Consider the following 23,751-nt stretch of genomic DNA (forward strand, 5'->3'; position numbering starts at 1 on the left):
TGGTGTCCCCTAGTTCTTGTATTATGGGAAAAGGTAAATAATTTTTCTATATTCACCTTCTCCACACAAATGAATATGAAAGTTATAAAACATTTTTTTGAAATATCCATCAGCATTTCACTAAGTAACTATTAACGGTGCAAAGTTTCTCAGTGAAAACTACTCTTAGGCTACTTCCCAACAGGAGTCTGGCAGATCAGAGCAGGCCAGAAATTACTGCTCCCATCTGACTAGGTGTTAAAATCCCTGTTTTATAAAGTATTATACAGTGTAGTTTAAAATATATTTGTTGTTAAATTAACACATTTTAACTTTTTAATGGGCAAAAATATTTTCCTTCTAAAATACAGTAGAGATTAACTAAACATTAGATTATTAACATGCCAGATTTTTAATTGCTCAATTATCCTTTGGGATATTTAAAATTCATAAACCAGATTAAGAATTTATTATTTTTTGTAAATAAATGTAGTTATATGAGAATCTCAATTCAGTGCAGTTTTTTCTCCGTAATGCATATTCGATTTAGTGTCAACCAAAACCAAAAATATATATTTGTTTTATTATCAATAAAAAAAATCAAATTTATTAAAAGAAAATACAACAGAAGAAAACAGCCTGTAAGGTTATAGATGCAATATTATACAAATACCTTATCATTGAGGTTGCTATTGTCTTGTATAGCCTTAATCCATGCCAACATGTCATCTCGGTCTTCAGCCTGAAACAGATACTCGCAATCTGATGTGGTGAGTCGAAATACATTTTTCCTCTTGGTTTCACTGTATGAGATATCTATCAAACATGCATTGATACTGATAGGTTGTTCTTCTTCAGGTGGAGTTGTCTGCTCTTTTTTATCCTTGTACAGATAAAGTGAATGACCCCGAAGAACAACATACATTTGTTTCCATGGACGAATGCTGCCACCAACTCGCTGGAAAATATGAACCAGTTTGTACTAGTCTGTATTTATTGCAGTTACCTAGTTATAAGCTACATACAAAACTTTTTGAACATGAAGACTGAACACAGCATGGCACAGAACACTCAACTTTATCATACAAAAATACCATTCACCAACTACTTTGCTCATGGGAAAGGGAACGTTTTTTCTCTCTCCTTCCTGAACATATAATATTGTGTGTGAGGAAATGTGACATAGCAAAAGGGCCAGGCATTTTAAGAAGAGATGCTTACAGAATTTGCAAGCATCAATACTAACATTTTCAAAAGCGACTGAGTACCCCACCTCACCACCTTCAAAAAAAAAAAAAACACTGAGCCACCTTCCCCACACCTCTGAAAAATCAGGCTTCTTCATCTTTGGAAAATCTTGGCCTACAAATTTCCAGCATGTCTATGATATTCATTCGATTTAGCTGCACGTGCACAAGATGAGTCCTACTGCTAGGATAAGAAACATTTACATTCCCAGCTTTCTAGGAGTTGACTGCTTGCACTAACTACTTACTATTGCTCTGAATTTAAGTCAAGACAAATGAACTCAGCTACAGAGAATCTGTGAAAGAAGATCCAGAAATTGCCCAAATAAGTCTTCTACAGATTATAAGGAACAGGTGGAACGCTCAAAGTTACTTTTATTAGTACCTATTACATAGTGTTTTACTGCATACTAAATAAGCTTTACAAGGAACATCTTTTGCCTACAGATTGATTTTTCTTACCCTTGATTTTGACAGGGTTTTAATATTTATCCTTAATGTATATTAGAAAGTATAATACCTTTCCCTTGTCTGAGAGAAGCTGTCGAAAATAGAGCCATCCTTCCTTGGAGGCATCACCAAAGACCTCTGAAACAGAATCTTTTCTGGATCCAGAGTCTTCTGAAGATTTTTGACTGTCTGGAACCTAAAGAAAAATGTAAGTCAGAATATCAAGAGGTCCACTAAATACGTTTATCTATGGAAGTTTATATTTAGGTCATTTCTGCCTCATTCCTCCCTCCCCCAATAGCTCTATATGAAGCTTTTGTCTGTGTATAGCCCAAGGAAATACTTATCAGACTATGAAAGTTTCTTCTATTCCATTAGTATGAAATGATTAACTGTGAATTCAAACACTAGTCGAACCTATGTAATTCTTGAGACATTCTACCTTTATTTCATATTTTTGTCTTAGCGTATATCATGCATTATGTACCCTAGCTCTGATCTCAGCTGCCACACCGAATCAAAACCAAAGCCTTTGTTCTTATATAAAAGAAGTCTAATAGCATCTTAAAGTATTTTTACTAATAACAACTCTTATAATCTTGTTAAATATGTTACTGACCTTGATCCCCTTTAAACTAGATACATGTTTGATAGCTCTGTTGAGAGAAAAAGGTAGGTATAATAATGAGTGTTTTGTATACTTTTTAATAAAAAACACACAAGCACTCAGATTTGTTCAGGACTTACAATTTTCCTTCTTCTTTATAGTCATCTAATCCTTCATCATAAGACTTAGATCTTTCAGTTTTTGCAGGAGACTGACCATCCAATACACTAGGCCTGATAGATTCTGCAAGTCAATCAAAATTAACAGTAATCAGTTTAAATGACATTTGAAGCAATAAAACATTGTAAATTGTCACATCTTACTGCCTCCCACAAGGTAAACAAATGTAGAAAGAAAAAAGCTTTGTTTACAAACCGAACAAAAAGCTTACCATGGTCATGGGATAGCTGACGTCGAATTAAAGGAACTGAAGATGTGGGACTGGGAGGAACTGTTGTTATAGTGGGAGCTTGAGAGGCAGATGCAGAAATAACAGCAGAAGCAGGAATGTGTGCGATATCATGGTCAATACTAGGGCTACTTGGCTCATCTACAAGGCAATATGCAATATATTAGCATGCTAACTGCTTTACTAAGAAGCTCATTCTAAATAGGCTGAACTTACCTCTTCACTAGCATTTCAGGAACTAATACCTTAAACATCCCGCCTTGCGAACATCAAGGATACAGTCAATTCACGATGTGAAAATGTACATTTTTATTACAGAAAGTTGGAGCCATATCTTTTGGAGACAGTCATACTAGTTACGTATCTGGGATAAGAATAAAGAATGCTGTCTAACTGATTATTCAAAGCAAGTCAGTAAAACTAGACTACTCCGTCTTCTTAATTCATACAACAGTCACAATAGAATTTGTGCGTTTAAATGGCATGCTGTTGAAACAGTATGCCGTTTGTCAGACTATACTTCTAAATTCAATTGTTGATGCATGAGGATAAATTCCAGAGAAATGGAATACAAGTAATATTCACTGCATGCAAAATTTATGCAAACGACCTCAAATAATTACTCTTCCAAACAAAAATCATAAAAAGCTCAAACAGCAATTTCTGAAATGGTAACATACTTAAAAATAGCCAAAACCCCATTTAAAAACAATTCTCAGTTAATTAAGGTAGTACTCATACTTCGTAAGTTTCTACTACCTCCTACCAATTACATCTTCTACTAATTGCTCATAAACACGATTGTAATCTGTACACGTCCAACACCTCACAGTTTCAAAGAGAATGAGGGTCGTCATGCAATAATCTAGACAAGCGTAAGGATTTCCTTGATTTTTACATGCACTTCTTACAAGATGAGAAGTGTTGAAAAATCAACCACAAGAGATTTTTCCGAGACAACACATAAACATCTCCTAAAATACATTAGGAAAATACTTCTTATTCCATTACAGAGGTAGGGGAGAAAAAAGGAGAGAACCCGATCACGACCATGTTACTAAACTGTACTGCTACAATTAATGTGTCTTCTAGGTGCTGTGAATTTTAATATGCAGAGCTTCTGAAAAGCCTATTGAAATCAGTGCACATTCGCAAACAGGAGGCTTATTCTTTGCTTTGTGTGAATACAACTGCGTGCATGCTATTGTGGTTTTCAAGTGGTCACTAACTGTTCTGTTCAAAACAGAGCTTGTACCATCACATTTCGGTTCCACACTTGCATTATTTCAAAGGTAGAAAAGTCTATTATACATTTAAGTAATTTATATTGCCCTCTGCTCAATGTCCATTATTAAAAGCTGTTTGATGTTATACTAATGTAGAAGGCAGCAGAGGAACTTGCCAATACAATCTAAAATCTGTAACGCAATTAGAAGCAAAAGTGTTTTTCCTTAAAATTAATATTTATCTATTTCCAAATTATTACTTACTTCCACAGCAGCAATTAAAGATGCTAATAAATCACTTCTCTATTGTAGTTTGGAGGTGGAAGAAATCTAGTAATTACATTTCTATGTTTCCAGAACTACAGAAGTCCCTCATTGTCCTATTTTCTTCCTTTTTCACTGTGCTTTAAACTTCTCTTTTAACAGCAAATCCGAAAAATACCCAAACCTCAACAACAAGGACTAAAGGATGCGAATCTGAAATGAACACTTCCAATACCATTTCTTTAAATTGGTTCTTAACATTTAACTTGGGAATGCTCAGCTTTGCTTTTTTTTTTTTTTTTTTTTTTTTAAAAAGGGCCACAGTCTTCAGTCAGAATACAATAATCCCAACTATAACAGTCTAGAAAAACATGCATTTGAAATAAATCTACTTAAGCTACAAATCTGAACTGTTACTTCATACTTAGGATGCTGTATGATTTCCCACAGGATGTGATCTTTAACCCATGAACTAAGTTGGAGAGAAGTAACTTCACAAACCTCGAAGCTCCTGAGATGACAGCAACAATGAATGATAATTTACTGATTTTCATACTAATTCAACATTACGCTTTAACTTTTACTAACCTTAAGAGGCTCAAAACCCATTTCAAGGGTCAATGAAACACTACCACATGGGTGTCCAACCTTTTGGCTTGCCTGGGCCGCATTGAGTGAAGAGGAATTGTCTTGGGCCGCATATAAAATATATAATATAGTTAATGTATATAAATAATAAACTTCCTTTTTTTATATTTTTTATTATAATATTAAAACAAAAGAGGGCAATATAAACATAAAACTAGTGGAATATTTGAGCTTGTTTTTGTGAAACCAATGCATCAATGTCTGGTTCGATGGAAGTGGCTGCAATTCTTAGTGAGTTCTCAAGGTGCTCATCAGAAAATTTTGATCTAATTTTACTCTTCGTGTGCTTCATCCTTGAAAAAAATTGTTCACAAATGTACGTACTGACAAAAAGAGATGACATGAATAAGGCATGATTGTGAAGCGAGGGATATTTTTCTCTGGGAAGATAGGACTTATAAAAGTCTAGTAAAGAGACATGATCAAATTTTTCTTTGAGTTGAATATCTGATTGCAACTCTGTACATTCCATTTGAAAATGTGCAGGTAATGTACTTATGTCGACTGAAAATGGAGTCGCAAATATACCAAAAAATTGATGATTTTTTCAAAAATCTTGAAACCTATCATCAAATTCCTGTATCAAAATGGAAAGCACGGCTGCATATTTTTCACTGTTCACAGGACTGTGTTTAGCCAACGTATCAAAATGCATAAAATTATTTGCCATAACTTGAGCTAGCCATAATTTAAGTTTCATTTTGAACACTGTTACGGTTTGAAACACAGCACAGATAAGTTGATTTTCACCTTGAAGATGCGTGTTTAACTCATTTAAATGAGCAGTCAAATCCACCAAAAATGCTAGATTTGTGAGCCATTTTTCATCTTCAAATTCTGGCACAAATTTTTCTTTTGATTCCATAAATGACTTGATTTCATTTTGCAAATTATAAAATCTTTTCAACATTTTACCCCGACTTAGCCACCTTACTTCAGAAAAGTAAATGGATGTCCCCATAATCAGCATCCATACTTTTAAGGAACTCCTGGAACTGGCAATGATTCAATCCCCTGGATCTCATGAAATTCACAGCTTTGATGACAATTTGCATGACATCATCCATTTTTAAAGCTTTCGTGCATAAATTTTCTTGATGTACGATGCAGTGATATTTTATCAAACGTGAGTTGCCGGCGGCAAATGCACCATCTTCTATTAGTTTTATAAGTCCCTCTTTTTTACCAACCATAGCCGGGGCGCCATCAGTAGCTATACCAGATATGTTGGCAAAGGTTAAAGAAAATTGATTTAATGTAATTTTTACTGATTCATACAAATCAAGAGATTTAGTTGTGTCTTTTAATGGCACCAAAGAAGCCATTTCTTCAGTGAGATTGTATTAGTTATCAATACCCCTAATAAAAATCGGAAGTTGAACCGTATCTGTAGCATCAGTACTTTCCTCTATCGCCAAAGCATAAAATTTGAAATTAGCAGCTTTACTCTCCAAATCTCTTTCGATAGATTTTCCTATTTCTTCAATTCGCCTGGCTATAGTCTGGTGAGACAAACTGATTTTAGAAAAAATCCGTTTTCTTATCAGGACAAATTATATCTGCCACGCTTTCCATACATTGCTTAATAAACTCACCATCAGTAAATGGTTTTGATTTTTTTGCAATCAGATTTGCTACCACATAACTAGCTTTCACAATAGAGTCTGTCTGAGTTGTAATTTTTAAAAAAAAAAAAAATTGTTGAGATGACAGATTTTTTTTCAGTTCTGCTATTTTGTCTTTACGAAACATTCCTTGATATGCATCGAATTTGGCAGCATGTTTTTGCATATAATTTCTTTTCAAATTGTAATCTTTGAAAACTGACACAATTTCCCTACAAATTAAGCATAGTGCCTTATTATTTGTCTCGACAAAAAGAGTATTCATCTGTCCATTTTTTGTTGAACACTCTTCCTTCATCCACGATTTTTCTTTTTTTGGGTTCTGTTTTCTTTTGACACAACATTGAAGCCATGCTCGGATAAAAAAATTAATAAATAAGCAACCATTTATTTTTCTAGTATTAGCGATGTTGTATATGTAATTATATCAATATCTGAGCAAAAACCTATTTGATTCATTTTTGTACTTACTCCACCACAGCTGCTAAAAAACTATTTTAACTTATTTTAACTTGGTAAATTATTTTACAAAGTAATACAACAAGCTCAAGTGCAATAATTAGATAAGAAAACTTTCATGTCTGCTTCCCAGCAAAAAAACTTAGCGTTTGTTTGCTGGGTTAATAACAATAAACGCCTGTCTTCACAGGCACACACACGCCGTATTATCACACATGTATTATCGGTAATCATTGCGTTTTACTCGCCAAGTTGCACAAGCGCATATAACATCTGACACAGGCAGGTTTCGATTAGACTGACTGTGTGTGGCGGGTGCGGGAGGCGAAGTTAGCACTGCGCTGCGCCCTCCCCTACACAGCGTTCCGTTGTCACCTACGCAGTCCACGCTCGAGTACCGTGCAATCGAGTCATGAAAAATATCACTAAAAAATCACATAATAATGTTAAAAGTTTATGATCTTGTGGGGCCGCATTACTAGCTGTCCAGGGCCGCATGCAGCCTGTGGGCCGCAGGTTGGACACGCCTGCACTACCAAGAGAAATGATTGTCAAGTATTTAAAAATAAACCTTAGAAACAAACTAAGCAACAAATTCTTAAAATATATCTGGAAGTACAGAGTATGAAAAAAACCAGCTGATTCCCCTCAGCCTTCAATGAAAATGTAACTCATTGAGTCCAACATGTTCACAGAACTCTTGCACTGGTTTTACTGCAGCTAATCAAAGTTGTGCCTCATAAAATCAATACATGGGATGCTGGCAGAAAGGGCACAGTACGGGAACAGAATAGAGAAAAAATATTTTGAACACAAAATTACCATTTATTCACCTAATTTTTCAGGATTCATGTCTCCTCACTACGCTAAGAATAATCTTATGGGCTATGTGTCTGCCTGCTACTTATGGTGCTAAACACAGTGTTGTTGGCATTTGCAGTATTTCTGTTTGTCACTTCACACTGAGTAGTGGCACGCATTCTTTGGAGATTTTTGTGTCCTGAATGCATCTAGATGACTCTGTTCACAGTGAGACAACAGTAGTGGGGAACCATAAAGCCATAGGGTTAGAAGGGACTGCAGTGATTATCCAGTCTAACTCCTGCCAAGACGAAGGATTTGTTGTATCTAAGTCATCCAAGACAGATGGCTATCCAGCCACTTTTTGTAAACCTTCAGTGAAGCAGCTCCTGTGACTTTTTTCCAAACTCAGTGTACCCAATATCTTCAACCTTTGCTCATCTGGCTTGCATTCCATCCCTTTGATCATCTTTGTCACTTGCCTCTAGATCCTTTCCACTTTCTGTATACCAGTATTGGCAAGTAAGCCAGTACAGTCAGGTATGCTGTAGCATTAAGATATTTTGGTAGCAGATAGTAAGCGTCATATTGTAGGAGGTTCCCCCCTCCCACTTAATTGTTCCTCATTATTGGGGCATGCAGCTGCTATAGTGGCTTAAACAGTGTGACTCCTGTGGCAGGTCCATGCCCAGAGGGGACCCACATACTCTCGGTCTAAGGTGCTTAAAAGAGGGCCAGTTGCAAGAAAACTGCAACATCTGTAAGGGTGCGCCTACACTAGCAAGTACGTTCGAAATTAGGATCAGAAGACCGAGTTCTTTCGAAAGAAGCCACGGAGCATCTACACTGACACGGGGCTCTTTTGAAATTAACTTTGAAAGAACTCCCCCGTTCTTTCGAAGTTGGTCCTCTGCTCCCGGGATGGGGAAAGCGCCCTCTGTCGAAAGACAATTTCGAAAGACAGCAAGTGTAGACGCTCTGCGACCTGCTCTTTCAAAAGAGCGGGTCCTCCATGGCCGCTCACAGCTGGCAGGTGGCAGCACCACTCACAGCACAAGTGGAGCTCTATGGCTCCAGCGTCTGGCCGCCTCTTAGCAAGCAGGCTCCCAGAAGCCCTCAGGCAAGAAGCTGAGGGCGTGCAGACAGCAGGGAGCCCACGCTGCTGCCCGCACAGCTCCCAGCTGCGACACCCCAGGGGAAGCCGCAGCACTTCTGGCACCATGGCCAGCAACCGGGACCCACGCCCATCCCAGGAGCCGTCCTGGGACCTGGGGGAGTCTTCCCAGGAGGGGAGCCAGCCCCCCAAATGTCGGGCTCCCTCCTGGACAGAGGCCAAGCTGCAGGACCTCCTCACGCTGTGGGAAGATGAGGAGGTCCTGCAGCAGACAGAGGTCCGGCGCCAAAACGCGCCCGCTTGTGAGCACCTGGCCAAGGGCCTCACTGGCCAGGGTCACCCCACCCGGACCCCAGACCAGGTGAGGTCCAAGCTCAAGGAGCTCCTGCAGGTGTACTGCCAGGTTTGGGACAAGGCCGGGCGGTCAGGGGCAGTGCCCACCAGCTATCCCTACTATCAAGAACTGGACCATCTCCTTGGGCCCAAGGAGGCGGGACCCCCGGCCATGTTCGCCAACACCGCCGACCCCCTGACCATGCCGGAGGAGACGGGGATGGGGACCAAGGGGGAGGACTGGCCCAGATCACTGGCCACCCGCAGTCGCCCCCAAAGGATCCAGGACACCAGCGATGAGGAGGGCTTGAGTGAGGGGGGCCCTTGTCACCGACGTCCCCTCAGGCCCATCTAGCCCAGCCCCCTGCGACCACGCCTTGCCCGAGTTCCTGGAGGAACCCACAAGTATGTGCCATGCAAGCTGGTGGATGCGGGGGAGGGGCATGCAGTCCCTCCCAGGGTGGCCACAGCCCACCCGCAGGGACATCACCCCCAGGGCACGGGCAGGCCAGACGGCCCCACCGCCCAGGCTGCACAAGGCTGACGTGTGGCACCCAGCACCATGCGGGCCAGACTACCACGGGCTGCCGGGCTGCAGAGGGACCAAGGGAGCCAGAGGAGAGCCAGCGCTCCCACAACCAGACTGGGAACCCCGGATGTGATCTCTGCAGGACTGCTGGGATGGGGTGTGCAGGACGGGGGTGCATTCAGGGGGTTCCTCAGTGGGACTAATGGCCTGTTCCTCTCCCCTTTTGTCTCCACAGCTCCAGCAGCCATCAGCTGGGCAAGCCCTGTGACAGGCCCAGGGAGCCCTACCACCAAGGGAGAGAGGGAGTGGTCCAGGCCTTGGTCAGGGCCAGCATGGGGTCGTCACCGGTCCCTCTGTCAGTGCCACCAGGCTGGGGAGGAGGTGGCTGGGGAGGCGGCTGGGGACACGGCCCACACGGCCGCCGTTAGGGAGCTGATGGGAGTCGTGCAGGAGTGGCTTGCCATGGAGCAGCAGGCATGGGACCAGGTGGGGTCCAACTTGGATGCCCTCACCCAGGCCATGGTTGGCCACCTGGACCCTGCCGCCACTCCATTGCGGGTCACTCCTGCATCCACACCCCCGTCGCCCCTCCACCATCCCCCATGCCCCCTCACCACTGCATCCCCCCTCCCTCCCATCAGCTCCCCCCTCCCCCCGAGGAGTCCGACCTGGAGGCCCTGATCCCTCCCCACCTTCTCCCAGCCAGACTCATCCACCTGGCCCACAGCCTGCTAGCCAGGGCTGGCCCGGTGGAGGCTGAGCCCAGCACAGGTGCAGGGACTGAGCCCGAGCCACACCCCTACCTCCCTGTGCCACCGGCCCCAGCCCAGCCCCGGTGGGGCCCCCAGACCTGGGGAGAAAGGGGCGGGCATGGGCGACAGGGCTCCTGGCCCTCGAGCCCCTCTGGAGGGGTGAAGCCCCCCCACCCCATTCACATCCACCCTCCCCGCTCCCATGTAAACATTTCTCCCCATTCACCTTCCCCACTCCTGTGTAAATAGTTCTCCCCACATCTGTATATAGCTCTCTCCATTCACCCTCCCCCAACACATGTAAATAGTTCGCCCTGAATAACAAGGGGCACAGTTTTTCATTATAGTAAATGTTTATTTTTATGGTTTACCCTGTGTCCCCTGTGCACAGTGCGTGTAGGGTACGGATGGGGTGTGTGCGCGGGGGGGGGGGGGGTGTTACCGTGGCCCCTGCGCAAAGGCCTGGCGCAGGGCCTCCCTTACACACACCCTTGCCTGGCGGCATGGGGTGGCAGGGGGCTGTAAGTACCCACGCCCTGCCTTGGCAGCCCACCTCTGCATATAGTGCTCGCGTTTCACCTCCACCAGGTTACGGACGGTGCAGCAGGTCCTGACCACTGCCATAATGTTGGGGAGGCCCACCTCCAGCCTGGTGTAGAGGCATCTAAAATGCCCCTTGAGGCAGCCGAACACCTGCTTGACGGTGTTCCAGGCGTGGTTCAGCTGCTCATTGAAAAGGTCCTGGCTCGGGTGGGTGTGCCCTGTGTATGGCCACATCAGCGAGGCCTGCAGGGGGTAGGCTGCATCCGCCACGATGCAGGGCGGCATCATTGTGTCCCCGATGGGGAGCTCCTACTGGGGGATGAAGGTCCCCTCAGCCATACAACGTCCCAGCCCTGAGTTTCGGAAGACCCTTGCGTCGTGGGCGCAGCCGGACCAGCTCATGTAGATGTCCTGGAACTGGCCATTGGCGTCAACCAGGCCTGCAGGACCACCGAGTGGTAGCCCTTGCGATTGACGTAGGCCCTGTGGCTGTGCTCCGGGGCCTGGATGGCGATGTGGGTGCCATCCAGGGCCCCAAAGCAGTTGGGGAAGCCCAGCTCTTGGAATCCCCAGATGGCGTCGTCCAGGTCCCTGATGCACACCAGATGCCTCAGGAGCACCTTGTTGATTGCCCAGACGACCTGCAGGGCATGGGGGGGTGCGCTTATGAGCATGGGGTGGGATGCAGCTTGCCCGTCCATGCCCCTGGCCCTGGGTGCCCACCCTTTTCCTGACAGTGCCTGTCACCAGGCTGCCCCCCTCCCCCCACAAGCAGTCTAGGTGTGAGTTGGGAATGACTTACCTCAATGAGGACGGCCCCAATGGTGGCTTTGCCCACCCTGAACTGGTGGCTGACGGATCGGTCACTTTCCAGGGTGGCCAGCTTCCATAGGGCAATGGCCACCCTTTTCTGCAGGGGGAGCGACGGCCTCAGGTGTGCGTCCTGGTGCTGGAGGACTGGGGTGAGCCAGTGGCCCAGCTCCAGGAATGTCCCCTTGGTCATCCTGAAGTTCTGTAGCCGCTGATCGTCGCCCCAGTCCTCCAGCACAAGCCCGTCTCACCAGTCGCTGCTTGTGGGGAAGCTCCATAGGTGGCGGATGATCTAGGGGACCAGCTGGGGGCGTTGAGCTCTGAGGATGGCCTCCAGGAGGGTGGCTACTGTGGTGGCCACCTGGAGCTACCGCAGCACAGCGGCCAGGGCGCTGGCCACGGCTGCATTGGGGGGGGGGGGGGAGCTGCTCAGGGTCCATGGGGGACCGGGATGCCACCTCCGATGCCTCTTGCTCTCTCTCTCTCTCGCTCTGCCTGGGGGACAGGGTTTCTGGTCATTGGCGTGTGCAGGCTGAGGTCCAGGGGAGGGGAGGGCACCTTTAAGGGTACGGTGGATGGCAGCCCCGGAAGGGCCTGTCCACCATGTGACCCTGCCCATAGTACTTCCTGCCCCTGCTCTTTCGAAAGAGCGGGCTGGTGTGTGTAGACAATCTGTTTTGAAACTGTGCTAGGGGCCTTTCGAAAGAAGGGACCGAACCTTTGATCCCTGCTGGTGTATGTGGGGACACTGTTTCGAAAGAGCATCTTTCGAAAGATGTTCTTTCGAAACAGAACTGTAGTGTAGACACAGCCAATGGGCTTTAAGTAGAGGCAAAAAAGGAAGAGACCTGAACTCTGGCCCCAACATCAGGAGTCGGCACCAACATAGTCAGCTGACAAACCCACCAGCCTCGGTGCAGGACATCTCAGTGCTGAAAAATAATGGCCATAAGGTGCACCAATCCTGCTTTGCTGTACCAAAGACCAGCTCCTCAGTACCATACTGTTTACAATCTCTGGTGCTATACAAGAAATTAGCAGCAGGCTGCGGCTGCTCCCCACAAAAGAAGACTAGCCAAGACCCCAGCAGGGTATGCCCATATCATGGACCCCCAAAGGCTGGCATTTCCATCCTGTCACCATTAATTATGGCCTCGAGGGCAGGGCCATAGAGTCCACTTACGGTGGACTTCCCAATGCAAGGTGCTAAAGTAGGGGTCAGCACCCTTCTCTGATAGTCCTAATTACAACAAATTCACTAATAAAGATGCAGAGCTTTACCAGTTCAGTCTTTAAATCATCATCAGGCTGTTTTTGTTTTAAATATCCAAAAATGTCTTGGATTTTAATACAGGTTGAACCTCTCTTATCCCAGATTCTCTGGTCCAGCAACCTCTATGGTCCAGTTTCTTACCCGTAAGACCAAGCGTGGGCTAAGGCCCATTCTGGATCTTTGAAACCTCAACACACTCAAAAGATGGCTCAAGTTTTGTATTACCTCTCTGGCCAGTATTATCTCTTCCCTGGATCCAGGGGAATAGAACATCACCCTCAAACTGAATGATATGTATTTCCATATATCAATCACCCCAGTACATTGGAGCATCCCAAGACTGAATGATAGTCAACAGCCTGCATTATCAGTTCACCTTGCTATACTCTGGCTTCTCCATGGCTCCACGCATGTTCACAAAATGCATGTTTGTGCAGGAAAGCTACCACAGCCAACAGGTACAACATCAAGGGACTTTTTGGACAGTCTGGTCACCCTTCCCACCACAGGCAGTCTGCACAGGAATGCCCTTTGTCAAACCTCAAACTGCTCTTACGTGGGCCATGAACACATCAGAGACAGACTGGGAAGCACATGTGGGCAATATCAGAACCTATGCTCACAGTCAGAACTATCACTCCACATCAAAGTTGGAGCTCAGAGCTGTTTGCTTCACTTGCCACACCTTTCATGCACAACTGCAGGACAAATGTGTCTGCCAGTACTGTAACAACATTGCTGCAATGTTCTATGTGAACAGCATGGTGCGCACTACTTCCCCCCATGCCAAGAAGCCTTCTAACTCTAGGACTTCTGCATAACTCGCCATGTCCACCTGCGAGACTCGTATCTGCCAGGAGTGCAGCATAACCTAGCAGACCACCTTAAGCGGCTTCAGATCAAATGTCTTCCTATCCATTTTCCAAGGGTGGGATTCATCACCACATGAATTTCATCATAAGGAGCAACAGGGAATAACACCTGTTCTGTTCTTTTCAGAACCACGGCCAAAGATCAAGAGCAAATGTGTTTCAGTGATCATGGTCAAGCATCCTCCTGTACGTGTTCCCAGCCATCCCTCTAATACACAAGGTCCTACTTGAGATCTAGCAGGACAAGGCATTGCTCATTTTCACAGCATCATCCAGCACACAGCTGAACCTACCAGTGGACAAACTGATAGTCCTTTCTGTTTCCAGATCTCAGTACTCAGGACCCTGGTCAGCTACCAACACCCCAATGTGGAGTCTTTCTACAACACGGTGTGGAAACTTTCTGGTGGCCATAACCTTGACCACGTGGGTCTCAGAGCTCTCATCGCTGAGCCCCCTGTACATGGTCTCTTATAGAGGCAAAGTGCAACTACATCTACATCTAGCATTCCTAAACAAGGTAGCCTCCCACTTTCATAAAAACCAGGACATTTTTCTACCAGTTTTTCTTCCATATTTCCCATCAAGATGGAGAAAGCTCTCCACTACCTAGATGCCAGGTATACCCTAGCCTAATAAAAAGAATGAGTAAAGCCATTTTGTGAATCACCACAGCAATTTTTTCCAACAGCTGAGGGATGAAAGATTTCCCATCTTGTCTCAGCATATTTTGTTGTGAATGATATCCTATTTCTGGACCTGTCACGAGCCAGGCTAAGGTTCTAGGTTCAGTATTGCTGTCTCACTCCAGCATCGTGCAAGCATCACCAGCAGTGTTTCTCTTGCAAGTTCCTGTTCAGGACAGATGTAAGACAGTGACATGGTCATCCACTTATACCTTCGCATAGCACTGTGCTGTCACTCAACGAAGGATGATGAGGATTTTTTTTAAACAGTATCATATTGTCTCGTTGCTGAGGTTGTGATCTACCATAGCTCCCAAGGTCCTTCTCACCAGTGCTGTTGACAAACCAGTTAGTCTCCATTCTGTATTTGTGCATTTCTTTTTTCATTGAAGCATAACACTTTAAGGCTACGTCTACACGTGAAGCCTACATCAAAATAGCTTATTTCGATGAGCAACATCGAAATAGGCTATTTCGATGAGTAATGTCTACACGTCCTCCAGGGCTGGCAACGTCGATGTTCAACTTCGACGTTGCGCAGCACCACATCGAAATAGGTGCTGCGAGGGAACGTCTACACACCCAAGTAGCACACATTGAAATAAGGGTGCCAGGCACAGCTGCAGACAGGGTCACAGGGCGGACTCAACAGCAAGCCGCTCCCTTAAAGGGCCCCTCCCAGACACAGTTGCACTAAACAACACAAGATCCACAGAGCCGACAACTGGTTGCAGACCCTGTGCATGCAGCATGGATCCCCAGCTGTCGCAGCAGCAGCCAGAAGCCCTGGGCTAAGGGCTGCTGCCCACGGTGACGACAGAGCCCCACAGGGGCGCGAGAGAGAGCGTCTCTCAACCCCTCAGCTGATGGCCGCCATGGCGGACCCCGCTATTTCGATGTTGCGGGACGCGCAACGACTACACGGTCCCTACTTCGACGTTGAACGTCGAAGTAGGGCGCTATTCCTATCCCCTCATGGGGTTAGTGACTTCGACATCTCGCCGCCTAATGTCGAAGTTAACTTCGAAATAGCACCCGACTCGTGTAGCCGTGACGGGCGCTATTTCGAAGTTAGTGCCGCTACTTCGAAGTAGCGTGCACGTGTAGACACGGCTTAAATGTGTTTCTATTGAATTTCATTTTGTCCTCTACAGTCCAGTTCTTCAATTCATCAAGATCCCTTTGCATTTTAGCCCTAGCCTCCAATGTGTTTGCAATATGCCCCATCTTTGTGTCATCTGCAAATTTGACCAGTATACTCTCCACATCTAGAACATTAGTAACAATGTTCAACACCACCAGTGTTTTTTTTTTTTTAATGCAGGTACTTGCTGGTACTAAGTACCGGCACTTTGGCATGGGATTGTCTGAGGGGAAGGGGGAGCTAGCTGAGTACCATCTCCTCTTGAAAATAAAATAAAATAAAATAAAAAGGCACTGAACACCACCCAGCCAGAACAGATCTCGGTGGAATCCCATTTGAGACCTCCCTCTACTCTGACAGTAGTTCATTAAGCTCTTTGCTTGTGGTTGTTTAAGTAGAGCTGAAGAAACTCACATCCTTCCACTGTTTGGCAATAGTTTTACTATAAGTTTGGAAGTGGTTACTGTAGTCTTGTGCAGCGTTTCTCAACCTCTCTCAACTGCTGCTCCCCATTCAGCAGTCTGAAGTACATCACTTAAGCTTCATGGCATCCTAAACAATTCCCTCGATTGCCACCAGCTAATTCCTATCTCACACTTGCAACTTCCCTAAATCCATTCTGCAACCTCCTGAAGTCATTACCCCAAGGCTGAGAAAAACATTCATCTAGGTGACCTGATGTGCCCCCAAAAGACCTCTGTGTATCCCCATGGGTACACACAAACTTGGTTGAGAATCACATTCAATCAAGTGCAGGACTGTGATTCTGGGTACCTGAGCTCTTTCACCCAACATCATCACTGATTATGTGTGGCATTCAGTAAGCTATTCTATCTCACTGATGTCTTGATATGGAATATGGAGAGAATTATTTTCTTTGTGCTAGATTGTGATCCATCTGATGTACTGGAGCAAGAGAGCATAACGGCGTAATGTACTCCTTAATCCTCTGGGGTAAACCACTATTGGCTTCTCTCCATTCTGACTGACTTTACTTCTACCCCTTGTTTGGTATCATTTCTCAATTACTGATCCATGAGAGAATTTTCACTCTTACCCCATGATTGCTTACTTTAAGAGCCTTTGGTGAAGGATATAGTAAAAATGTTTCGGAAAGCCTATCTATATTACATTAATTGGATCCCCCTTGGCCACATGTTCGTTGACCTCCATAAAGAATTCTAATAGATCTGTGAGGCATGATTTCCCTTTATAAAAGCCATCTTGACTCTTCCCTAACAAGAGATCTCTAAAATGATATTTTACAATATTCTGCACACAGACACACATACACAAAAGAGACAAAAATGTAACAAAAAACCAAGAAGAACAAATACTTGATAACAATGGTCTCAACTCTCTCCACAAGAATGACATTCCTGTTCTGAAATGAGAGAAAAGCAAAGCAAAACAATAACTTTCTGTTTAAACAAAATCATATTACTAGGTCAGGGAAGAGTAAAATATTTAATCCTTTCTTGTAGCGCTATCTGGAACCACTCAAATGAAAATGGAATGGGTAACTAGGAGACCTTTATTTTAAAAAGCAATGGTTTTGATTAAAAAGAATTAATTACAAAGTTATTTACGTAAAACAGAAAAATCTATACTATGTCAACTACGGTGTGCGTCTACAAATATTGGTGCATGCACAACTCATTTATTCCAACACAAAATTTTCTTCCTTATGCCCTGAACAAAACTAAACATGGTGTCACTTACTTAAACAAGCTGTGTATTAACTATTCATTTTGTATTCTCAGGCATATATAAAATTAAGCTACTTTTAGACATGTGCATTACTTAACTAATCTCATTTGCAGCAAACTCTGCATAGCCTTAATTACTTTATCATATTTTCAAGTTTATATCCTAGGCAAACAGGCTTTTAAGTCAATCTGCATCAAAAATTTTCCACTTTTATGAAGCTGTCAAATAACTATTCTCTCTTTACTTTTAAACTACAGTAAAGTCACCATCAGGCTTAATACAGATTTCACTTAAATCCGACAAACTGTTTTTTGGTAAAAAGAATGTAAAGCTGAAAAAAATCTCAAGTTGATAGTGACAATCTCATTATCATTAATGATTTTAAAAATTTCTTTTTTTCCCCCATGACCAATTACCCACCACCCCTCTTCTGGAAGAGGATTAGCAAGGAAAGGGAGGAAAAGGCACAATGCATTTCCTGTTTTTAACAAAGCAGTTAAAGGTGTTTTAAGCTTTTTTTTTTTTTTAATGTTTATAAATATTTTTCTGAGACCTGACATTAACATCACCCCCCCCCACCACCCAGACGGACAGACACACTCCTTTCCTCTCTGCACAGAAACGGCCCTTACATTTCAGCTTTTCTGCAACTGTTACTGGTAAACAGCTCCTTGCAGAGCATGTGAAAGGATGTACATCATCAATATATCCATGAAAATTCCTGTAAACAAAATGCTAGCAAATGCACAAAGCAAACAAGCTTGTGAGTAATTGAAGAAAAAAATTATAATCTCTTTCAGTTACAGTAACATCAGTGGTTACTTATAACAGGAAGTAAAAATGACATTTCCAATTAACAGTATCCTTTTAAGCACTTGTAGATGACTTGTCAAGGCTACCAGATTTAAAAAAAAAGACACTCTTTATTTAAAAACAAAATATGACTAAAGCCTATTTTACGTCACTGTCTGCCAAGTGACATAAAGAAAGACTACAAAAATGAATCAGCAAGCAAACTACGCTACAAATGGCGTGACAAGCTACATGTTGAAACAGACTATTCTTGTTAAACATGTTTCAACAAGACAAACTGCATTTGATTTTTAAAATAAGAATACACTGTCTTAAATTACACCTACCTTTATACAAACAAAAGTTGCACTTTGAGCGTTGTATATGCACGCACATATGCAATGCAATTTAAACCAGAGATTCATAACCTACAAAAAGTAAGAACAATAATACTTTTCCAATTCAATTAACTTCTCACGAGGTACTCGGTGTCAATTGATACAAAAAATGAATACTTTTATTATAATAGCACCTGAGAACTCAATGAAGATTAGGGACCTCAATGCCTAGAAAGTACCTTCCAAGAAGCCTCAAGGACTGTCCCTGTAATGATTTATATGCTGAGAAAGGGATTGTAATTATCCCCATATTACAGGTGGTGAATTGAGGCACAAACATGAACTGATTTGTCCAAGATTACACAGGAGATGTTTGGAAGAGCCACAAACTGTGACAAGAATCTCTAAAATTTGATCCAGGTTAGCCAAAATTCTAGTTGTAGAGTATTTCTACATAGCAATTAAAACCGCAGCAGGCCTGCTCCAGATAACTAAGGCTAAGGGACTCTTTAACTGATGTGCAGACTTTGGGCTCAGGCAGCAGTCTCAGTTGCAGGACCTCTCCTACCTTGTAGGGTTCTAGAACCTGGGCTCCAGCCCAAATGCAAATGCCTGCAAGGCAATTTGATACCCCCTTAATCCCTTAGGCCGCGTCTACACTAGCAAGTTCTTTCGAAAAATCCAGCCCTTTTTTGAAAGAACACATGCAGCATCCACACACAAAACGTGCTCTTTTGAGACAAAATTGAAAAAACGCAGCTCTTCTTCCAGAAGCTGTCTTCCACTCACAGATCGGAAAAAGTGCCTCCTTTTGAAAGCTTCTTTCAAAAAACAACACACCACCACGTGTAGACGGTCCGTGGGCCCTCTTTTCAAAAGAACAGTCCTCATGGTGACAGCTTTTTGTATCCCTGGCCCATTCTTACGAAACAGCAGGGGCAGCATGTATACTCTCTGCGGAAAGAGTGGATCAGTCTTTCGATACGCTTTTTTGTGTGTGGACGCTGCCTTTCAAAAGAATGTTTTTTTTTGGAAGATCTCTTCTGGAATAGCTTCTTTCGACAGATCACTGTAGTGTAGTCATAGCCTTAGACAGCCAGCATGGGTCAGTAGTGCAGTGTAGGCATACCCACAAAAGGCTAATCTGTGACCACCCTTGCACAAATAAACCCAATGAAGGTAGATTTGCTCTCTAACACTCAAAACTGGCCTAACCCTGGAGAAGGGAAAAGTAGGGAAAGATACTGTCACACATGCACGTTGGGAACACTTGGCCATTGTGAGGTGGCAGCAAGAAGGCACTCACCCTATCAGAGAGAAGAGCAGGGTCAACTGCCTCTGGAGCAAGTGCACCTGATTCAGGTACAAAACTTCCAAGAAACTCCTGGTGGGAAAATACAACATCTTTCCCTGCCCCCAGAACAGTCAGTCAAGCTAACTCTTGAAATTTTATCATGATTCCTCTGAAATTTGTATTTAATACTTAACAGCTCAGCTGTCCAGAGTTCATTTTGCAGTTTGAGAATCTCAGCCTCCATTAACAGAGGAAGGCAATGTTTATGGTAGAGCTTATGTCAGAACAATTTTCATCTCTCTGGGTTGTGAATAAATCACTCTCCCAAGAGATATAACTTAGGCTGCAGTCTCACCTACAAGACCCTCCTACCTTGCAGGATTTTCTAACAGTGGTGAGCAACTTGCAGAGCACTGAGGCTCCACCTGCCCCATGTGCCTCTCCCGCACTGGGGCACCAGAGCCCCACACTTACCTGCTCCTCCACCACTCTCCAGCGCTTTCGGAGCCCATGAATCACCTGATTGCTGCTGCATTCCATAGCTGGAATGGAGTGAACAGCTGTTTCACAGTATCCCATCTTTGGGAAGGAAGGGGAGTGGGTAAGGAGCATGAATTAGATGATTTGCACGCTCAGAAAGTGCTGTAGGAAGGGAAAGAAGTAGGTAATGTAGGGCTCTGATGCCCCAACGTGCAAGAGGTGTGTGTGTGGGGGGGGAAATAGTTGGGTGGCTGTGGGGCCACAGGTTGAACCACAGTGGGCTGCAGGCTGCTGTGCCCCGCTGAGGTGAAAGAGGGCCATTCATGCAGCCCACCCACTTTTCGGGGTTGCCCATCCCTGTTCTAGAACATGGGTTCCAGTCTGAACACCAAAGTGTCAGTGGAGACAGAACTATGTTGATGGGAGAGCATCTCCAGCTGACATAGCTTCTGCCTTTCATGGGGGCTTCTCTACTTAAGCAAATGGGAGAGCTCTTTCCCATCAGTTTAAAGCAGCTACATTAGAGAGCTAACATAGCTGCATCAGTGCAGCTACACTGCCCTAACCTCTTTAATGTTACTGTGTCTAAAACCCTGGTCTATACAAAGGAATAAAATCCATCCCAGATACACAACTCAATCAACATATCTGGACTGACTTTGTTCCCTACTGACAACTGGGACTCTTCATACTTGCGCCTATGTCCTTTACTTCCCCATGATAGCATGGCGTACCAAGGTCGGTGGCCAAGCCCAGAGAGATCAATTTTGCCACATCTTCACAGATGTGGCAAACTCAAACTCCAAAGGATCAACCATGGCTCATCGAACACCAGGTATAGACATACCCTACGTATCTAGCCCTCACAGTTGCAAAGAAAAGCTTGAAAGCATAAATCCTAACAACAGAGAGCAAATTTAAAGAACACCATATTCATTATTAACTTCATAACTTTACACCAATCATTTGTGAAGCCTGGTTTATGATTTTTAAGCATTTGGAGCTGGCAATACTGCTATCAGTATCGCAATGGAACAAAAATCATCCATAAATATTATAAAATAACACAGCTCCAGCCCAATGTATTCCAAAGCACGTTATTTTTGTAATATTTATTAGGGATAATTTATTGGAGATAATTTTTACATGTGATCATGAAGCATATTCTAACAGATACATGATTTAAACAAGGCTTATTATAGGATTCTAAGTCTTAAAACACCATATTTTCTATAAAATGTAATCTTGATGTACTTGTGTATAGACGGACATTTAAAAGTGGTTTTAATCTGGTTTACATTCAGAGGCCTAAATTGGAGCATTAGATAGCACACAGAATAATTATACTCATGTTCAAATCCACAGAATTACAACAAAGTGGAGGTGGCAAAATTGTATTTCTTCAGTTTTGCAGAGTTTATGAAACCCACACCAAATATTATAATATGTATTTGTTTTGTTTAAGATATTTCTGCAGTAATCCATGTGTAAATTACCACTGTAATTTTGGTTACTCATCAATCCTGTGGATTTACAATGCTGAACTGCACTTTGTAAAGGGTGTGGTAGTAATTGGTGGGAAGCTCAGAGAAGGTGAGCAATATGACATGTTGGTAAAGCACAAGGAGCTCAAACAACTTACAACAACAAAAATAGATAATTTTCATTGGTGGGACAGTAATATGGCCATAGTAGTTTTCCTAGAAGTGGGACAACATGCACTTATATTATTCAGTCAACCACAGCAAATAGGCAAAAGATCAGTTTCATCTTCTGCACGTGAAATATTTACAATCATGAATTGTTTTGTGTTGCTTCCTCCTAATTCAGTTAATAAATAATTCTCACAAAAAGAATAATTCTCTTTTCAAATGTAATTTAACTATTAAACTCCTAATGACATTTGGTTTATGCTTTGCAAAACTGTAAAACTAAAAATAGTTCCTAGAATATAGAGTCAGTTTAAACACCACTGCATCATGCTAGGGCAAACAGATTTAACGTGAACTTCATTTTTTTTCTCAACACCTGGTAAAAAAAGAGTTTAGTTTCATGGATTCAGATTCTGAAGCTAGAAGACCACCATTGTGTTCATACAGTTTGATCTCTTTGACTATGTCTACACTAGAGAGTTTTGTAGACAAAACTAGGGCTTTTTTTTAAAATCAAAACTCACAGAGTGTCTACACACAAAATGCATTTTGTTAACACAAACAGTCAACAAAAAAAGCTGTGTATGCACTCCAGGGGACCCTTTTGTCAACAGAGCAGATCAAAAGACTGATCTGCTTTTATGTTTAGATGTAACCAGTCAACAAAAGTTTTCTTTGAACATCTCTTCTGACAGTAACTTCTGTAGACAGATGCTTCTAGTGTAGAGACAGCCTTCCTGCATAATAAGGGCCACAGAATGCCTCAGAATTAATTTCTAATGAGTATCTTTTATACAAATATCCAACCTTGATGTTGATTGCTAGTGATCAAGAATCCACTACAAACCTTAACAGTTTTTCCCAAAGGCTTAAGTTCAAATAAAAATTTAACACTTCCAGTCAGAATTAGACTTCCAGACACTGGATAATGTTATACCTTTTCTGCTACATTGACAAGCCCCTTCCCCTGTTCCCCTTTTAGGTACTTTTAGATATTAATCAAGATACTCCCTACACTCCTTGTTAAAACAAATGGATTGAGCTCCAGGAGTCTATCAACATAAAGCACGTTTTCTAATTTTGTAATCATTCTCGTGGCTCTTCTCTGAACACTGTTCAATTATCAATATCCTTCTTGAATTCTGGATATCACAACAGGACACTGTACGCCAGCCGCAGTTGCACCACTGCCAAATAAATAGACAAAATAGCCTCTCTACTCATACTTGAGATTTTGCTATTTATGCATTCCAGGATCATAGTAGCCTTTTTAGCCACTGCATTACACTGGGAGTTCATGTTTCAACTCATTACCCAACATGACCTGCAATTTTTTTTTTAAAGTCACTATTTTCCAAGATACAGTTCCCCATCCTGGAAGTATTACATACATTCTTTATACCTAGATAGATGCATTAAATTTTATCTGCACTAAAATGCATATTAGCTGTTATCTGGTTTCCTAAGTGATCCAGATACCTCTGAGTGATTATCTACTTTATTATTATCACTCTCCCAGTTTTTATGCAAATTTATCAGTGTTTATTTTGTTTTCTTCCAGGTCATCAATAAAAATTTTAATTAGTATAGGACCAAGAACTAATCCCAGTGGGACATCACTGGAAACAGTTCCACACAATGACACCATTTATGAATATATTTTTGAGATTTATCAGTTAGCCACCTCTCAATCCAGATGTTCCATGTTAATTTA

At 43.0% G+C, this 23,751-nt stretch overlaps 1 protein-coding gene across 2 annotated transcripts in view; it reads right to left on the reverse strand.

Annotated features, from left to right (window-relative positions):
• ARHGAP21 (Rho GTPase activating protein 21) overlaps window positions 1–23,751 on the reverse strand; it is a 201,294-nt gene that overhangs the window by 16,639 nt on the left and 160,904 nt on the right. For both annotated transcript variants that reach the window (XM_074984887.1, XM_074984886.1), the window contains 5 exons: window positions 2,675–2,833; window positions 2,424–2,526; window positions 2,296–2,332; window positions 1,747–1,872; window positions 653–937 (listed from right to left, as the gene is read on the reverse strand). In XM_074984887.1, coding sequence (XP_074840988.1) covers window positions 653–937; window positions 1,747–1,872; window positions 2,296–2,332; window positions 2,424–2,526; window positions 2,675–2,833 — 710 coding nt within the window. The remainder of the gene's footprint in view (window positions 1–652; window positions 938–1,746; window positions 1,873–2,295; window positions 2,333–2,423; window positions 2,527–2,674; window positions 2,834–23,751) is intronic.

The sequence above is a fragment of the Carettochelys insculpta genome, chromosome 2 (assembly GCF_033958435.1).
Source record: "Carettochelys insculpta isolate YL-2023 chromosome 2, ASM3395843v1, whole genome shotgun sequence".
In the NCBI taxonomy this organism is placed as follows: Eukaryota; Metazoa; Chordata; order Testudines; family Carettochelyidae; genus Carettochelys; species Carettochelys insculpta.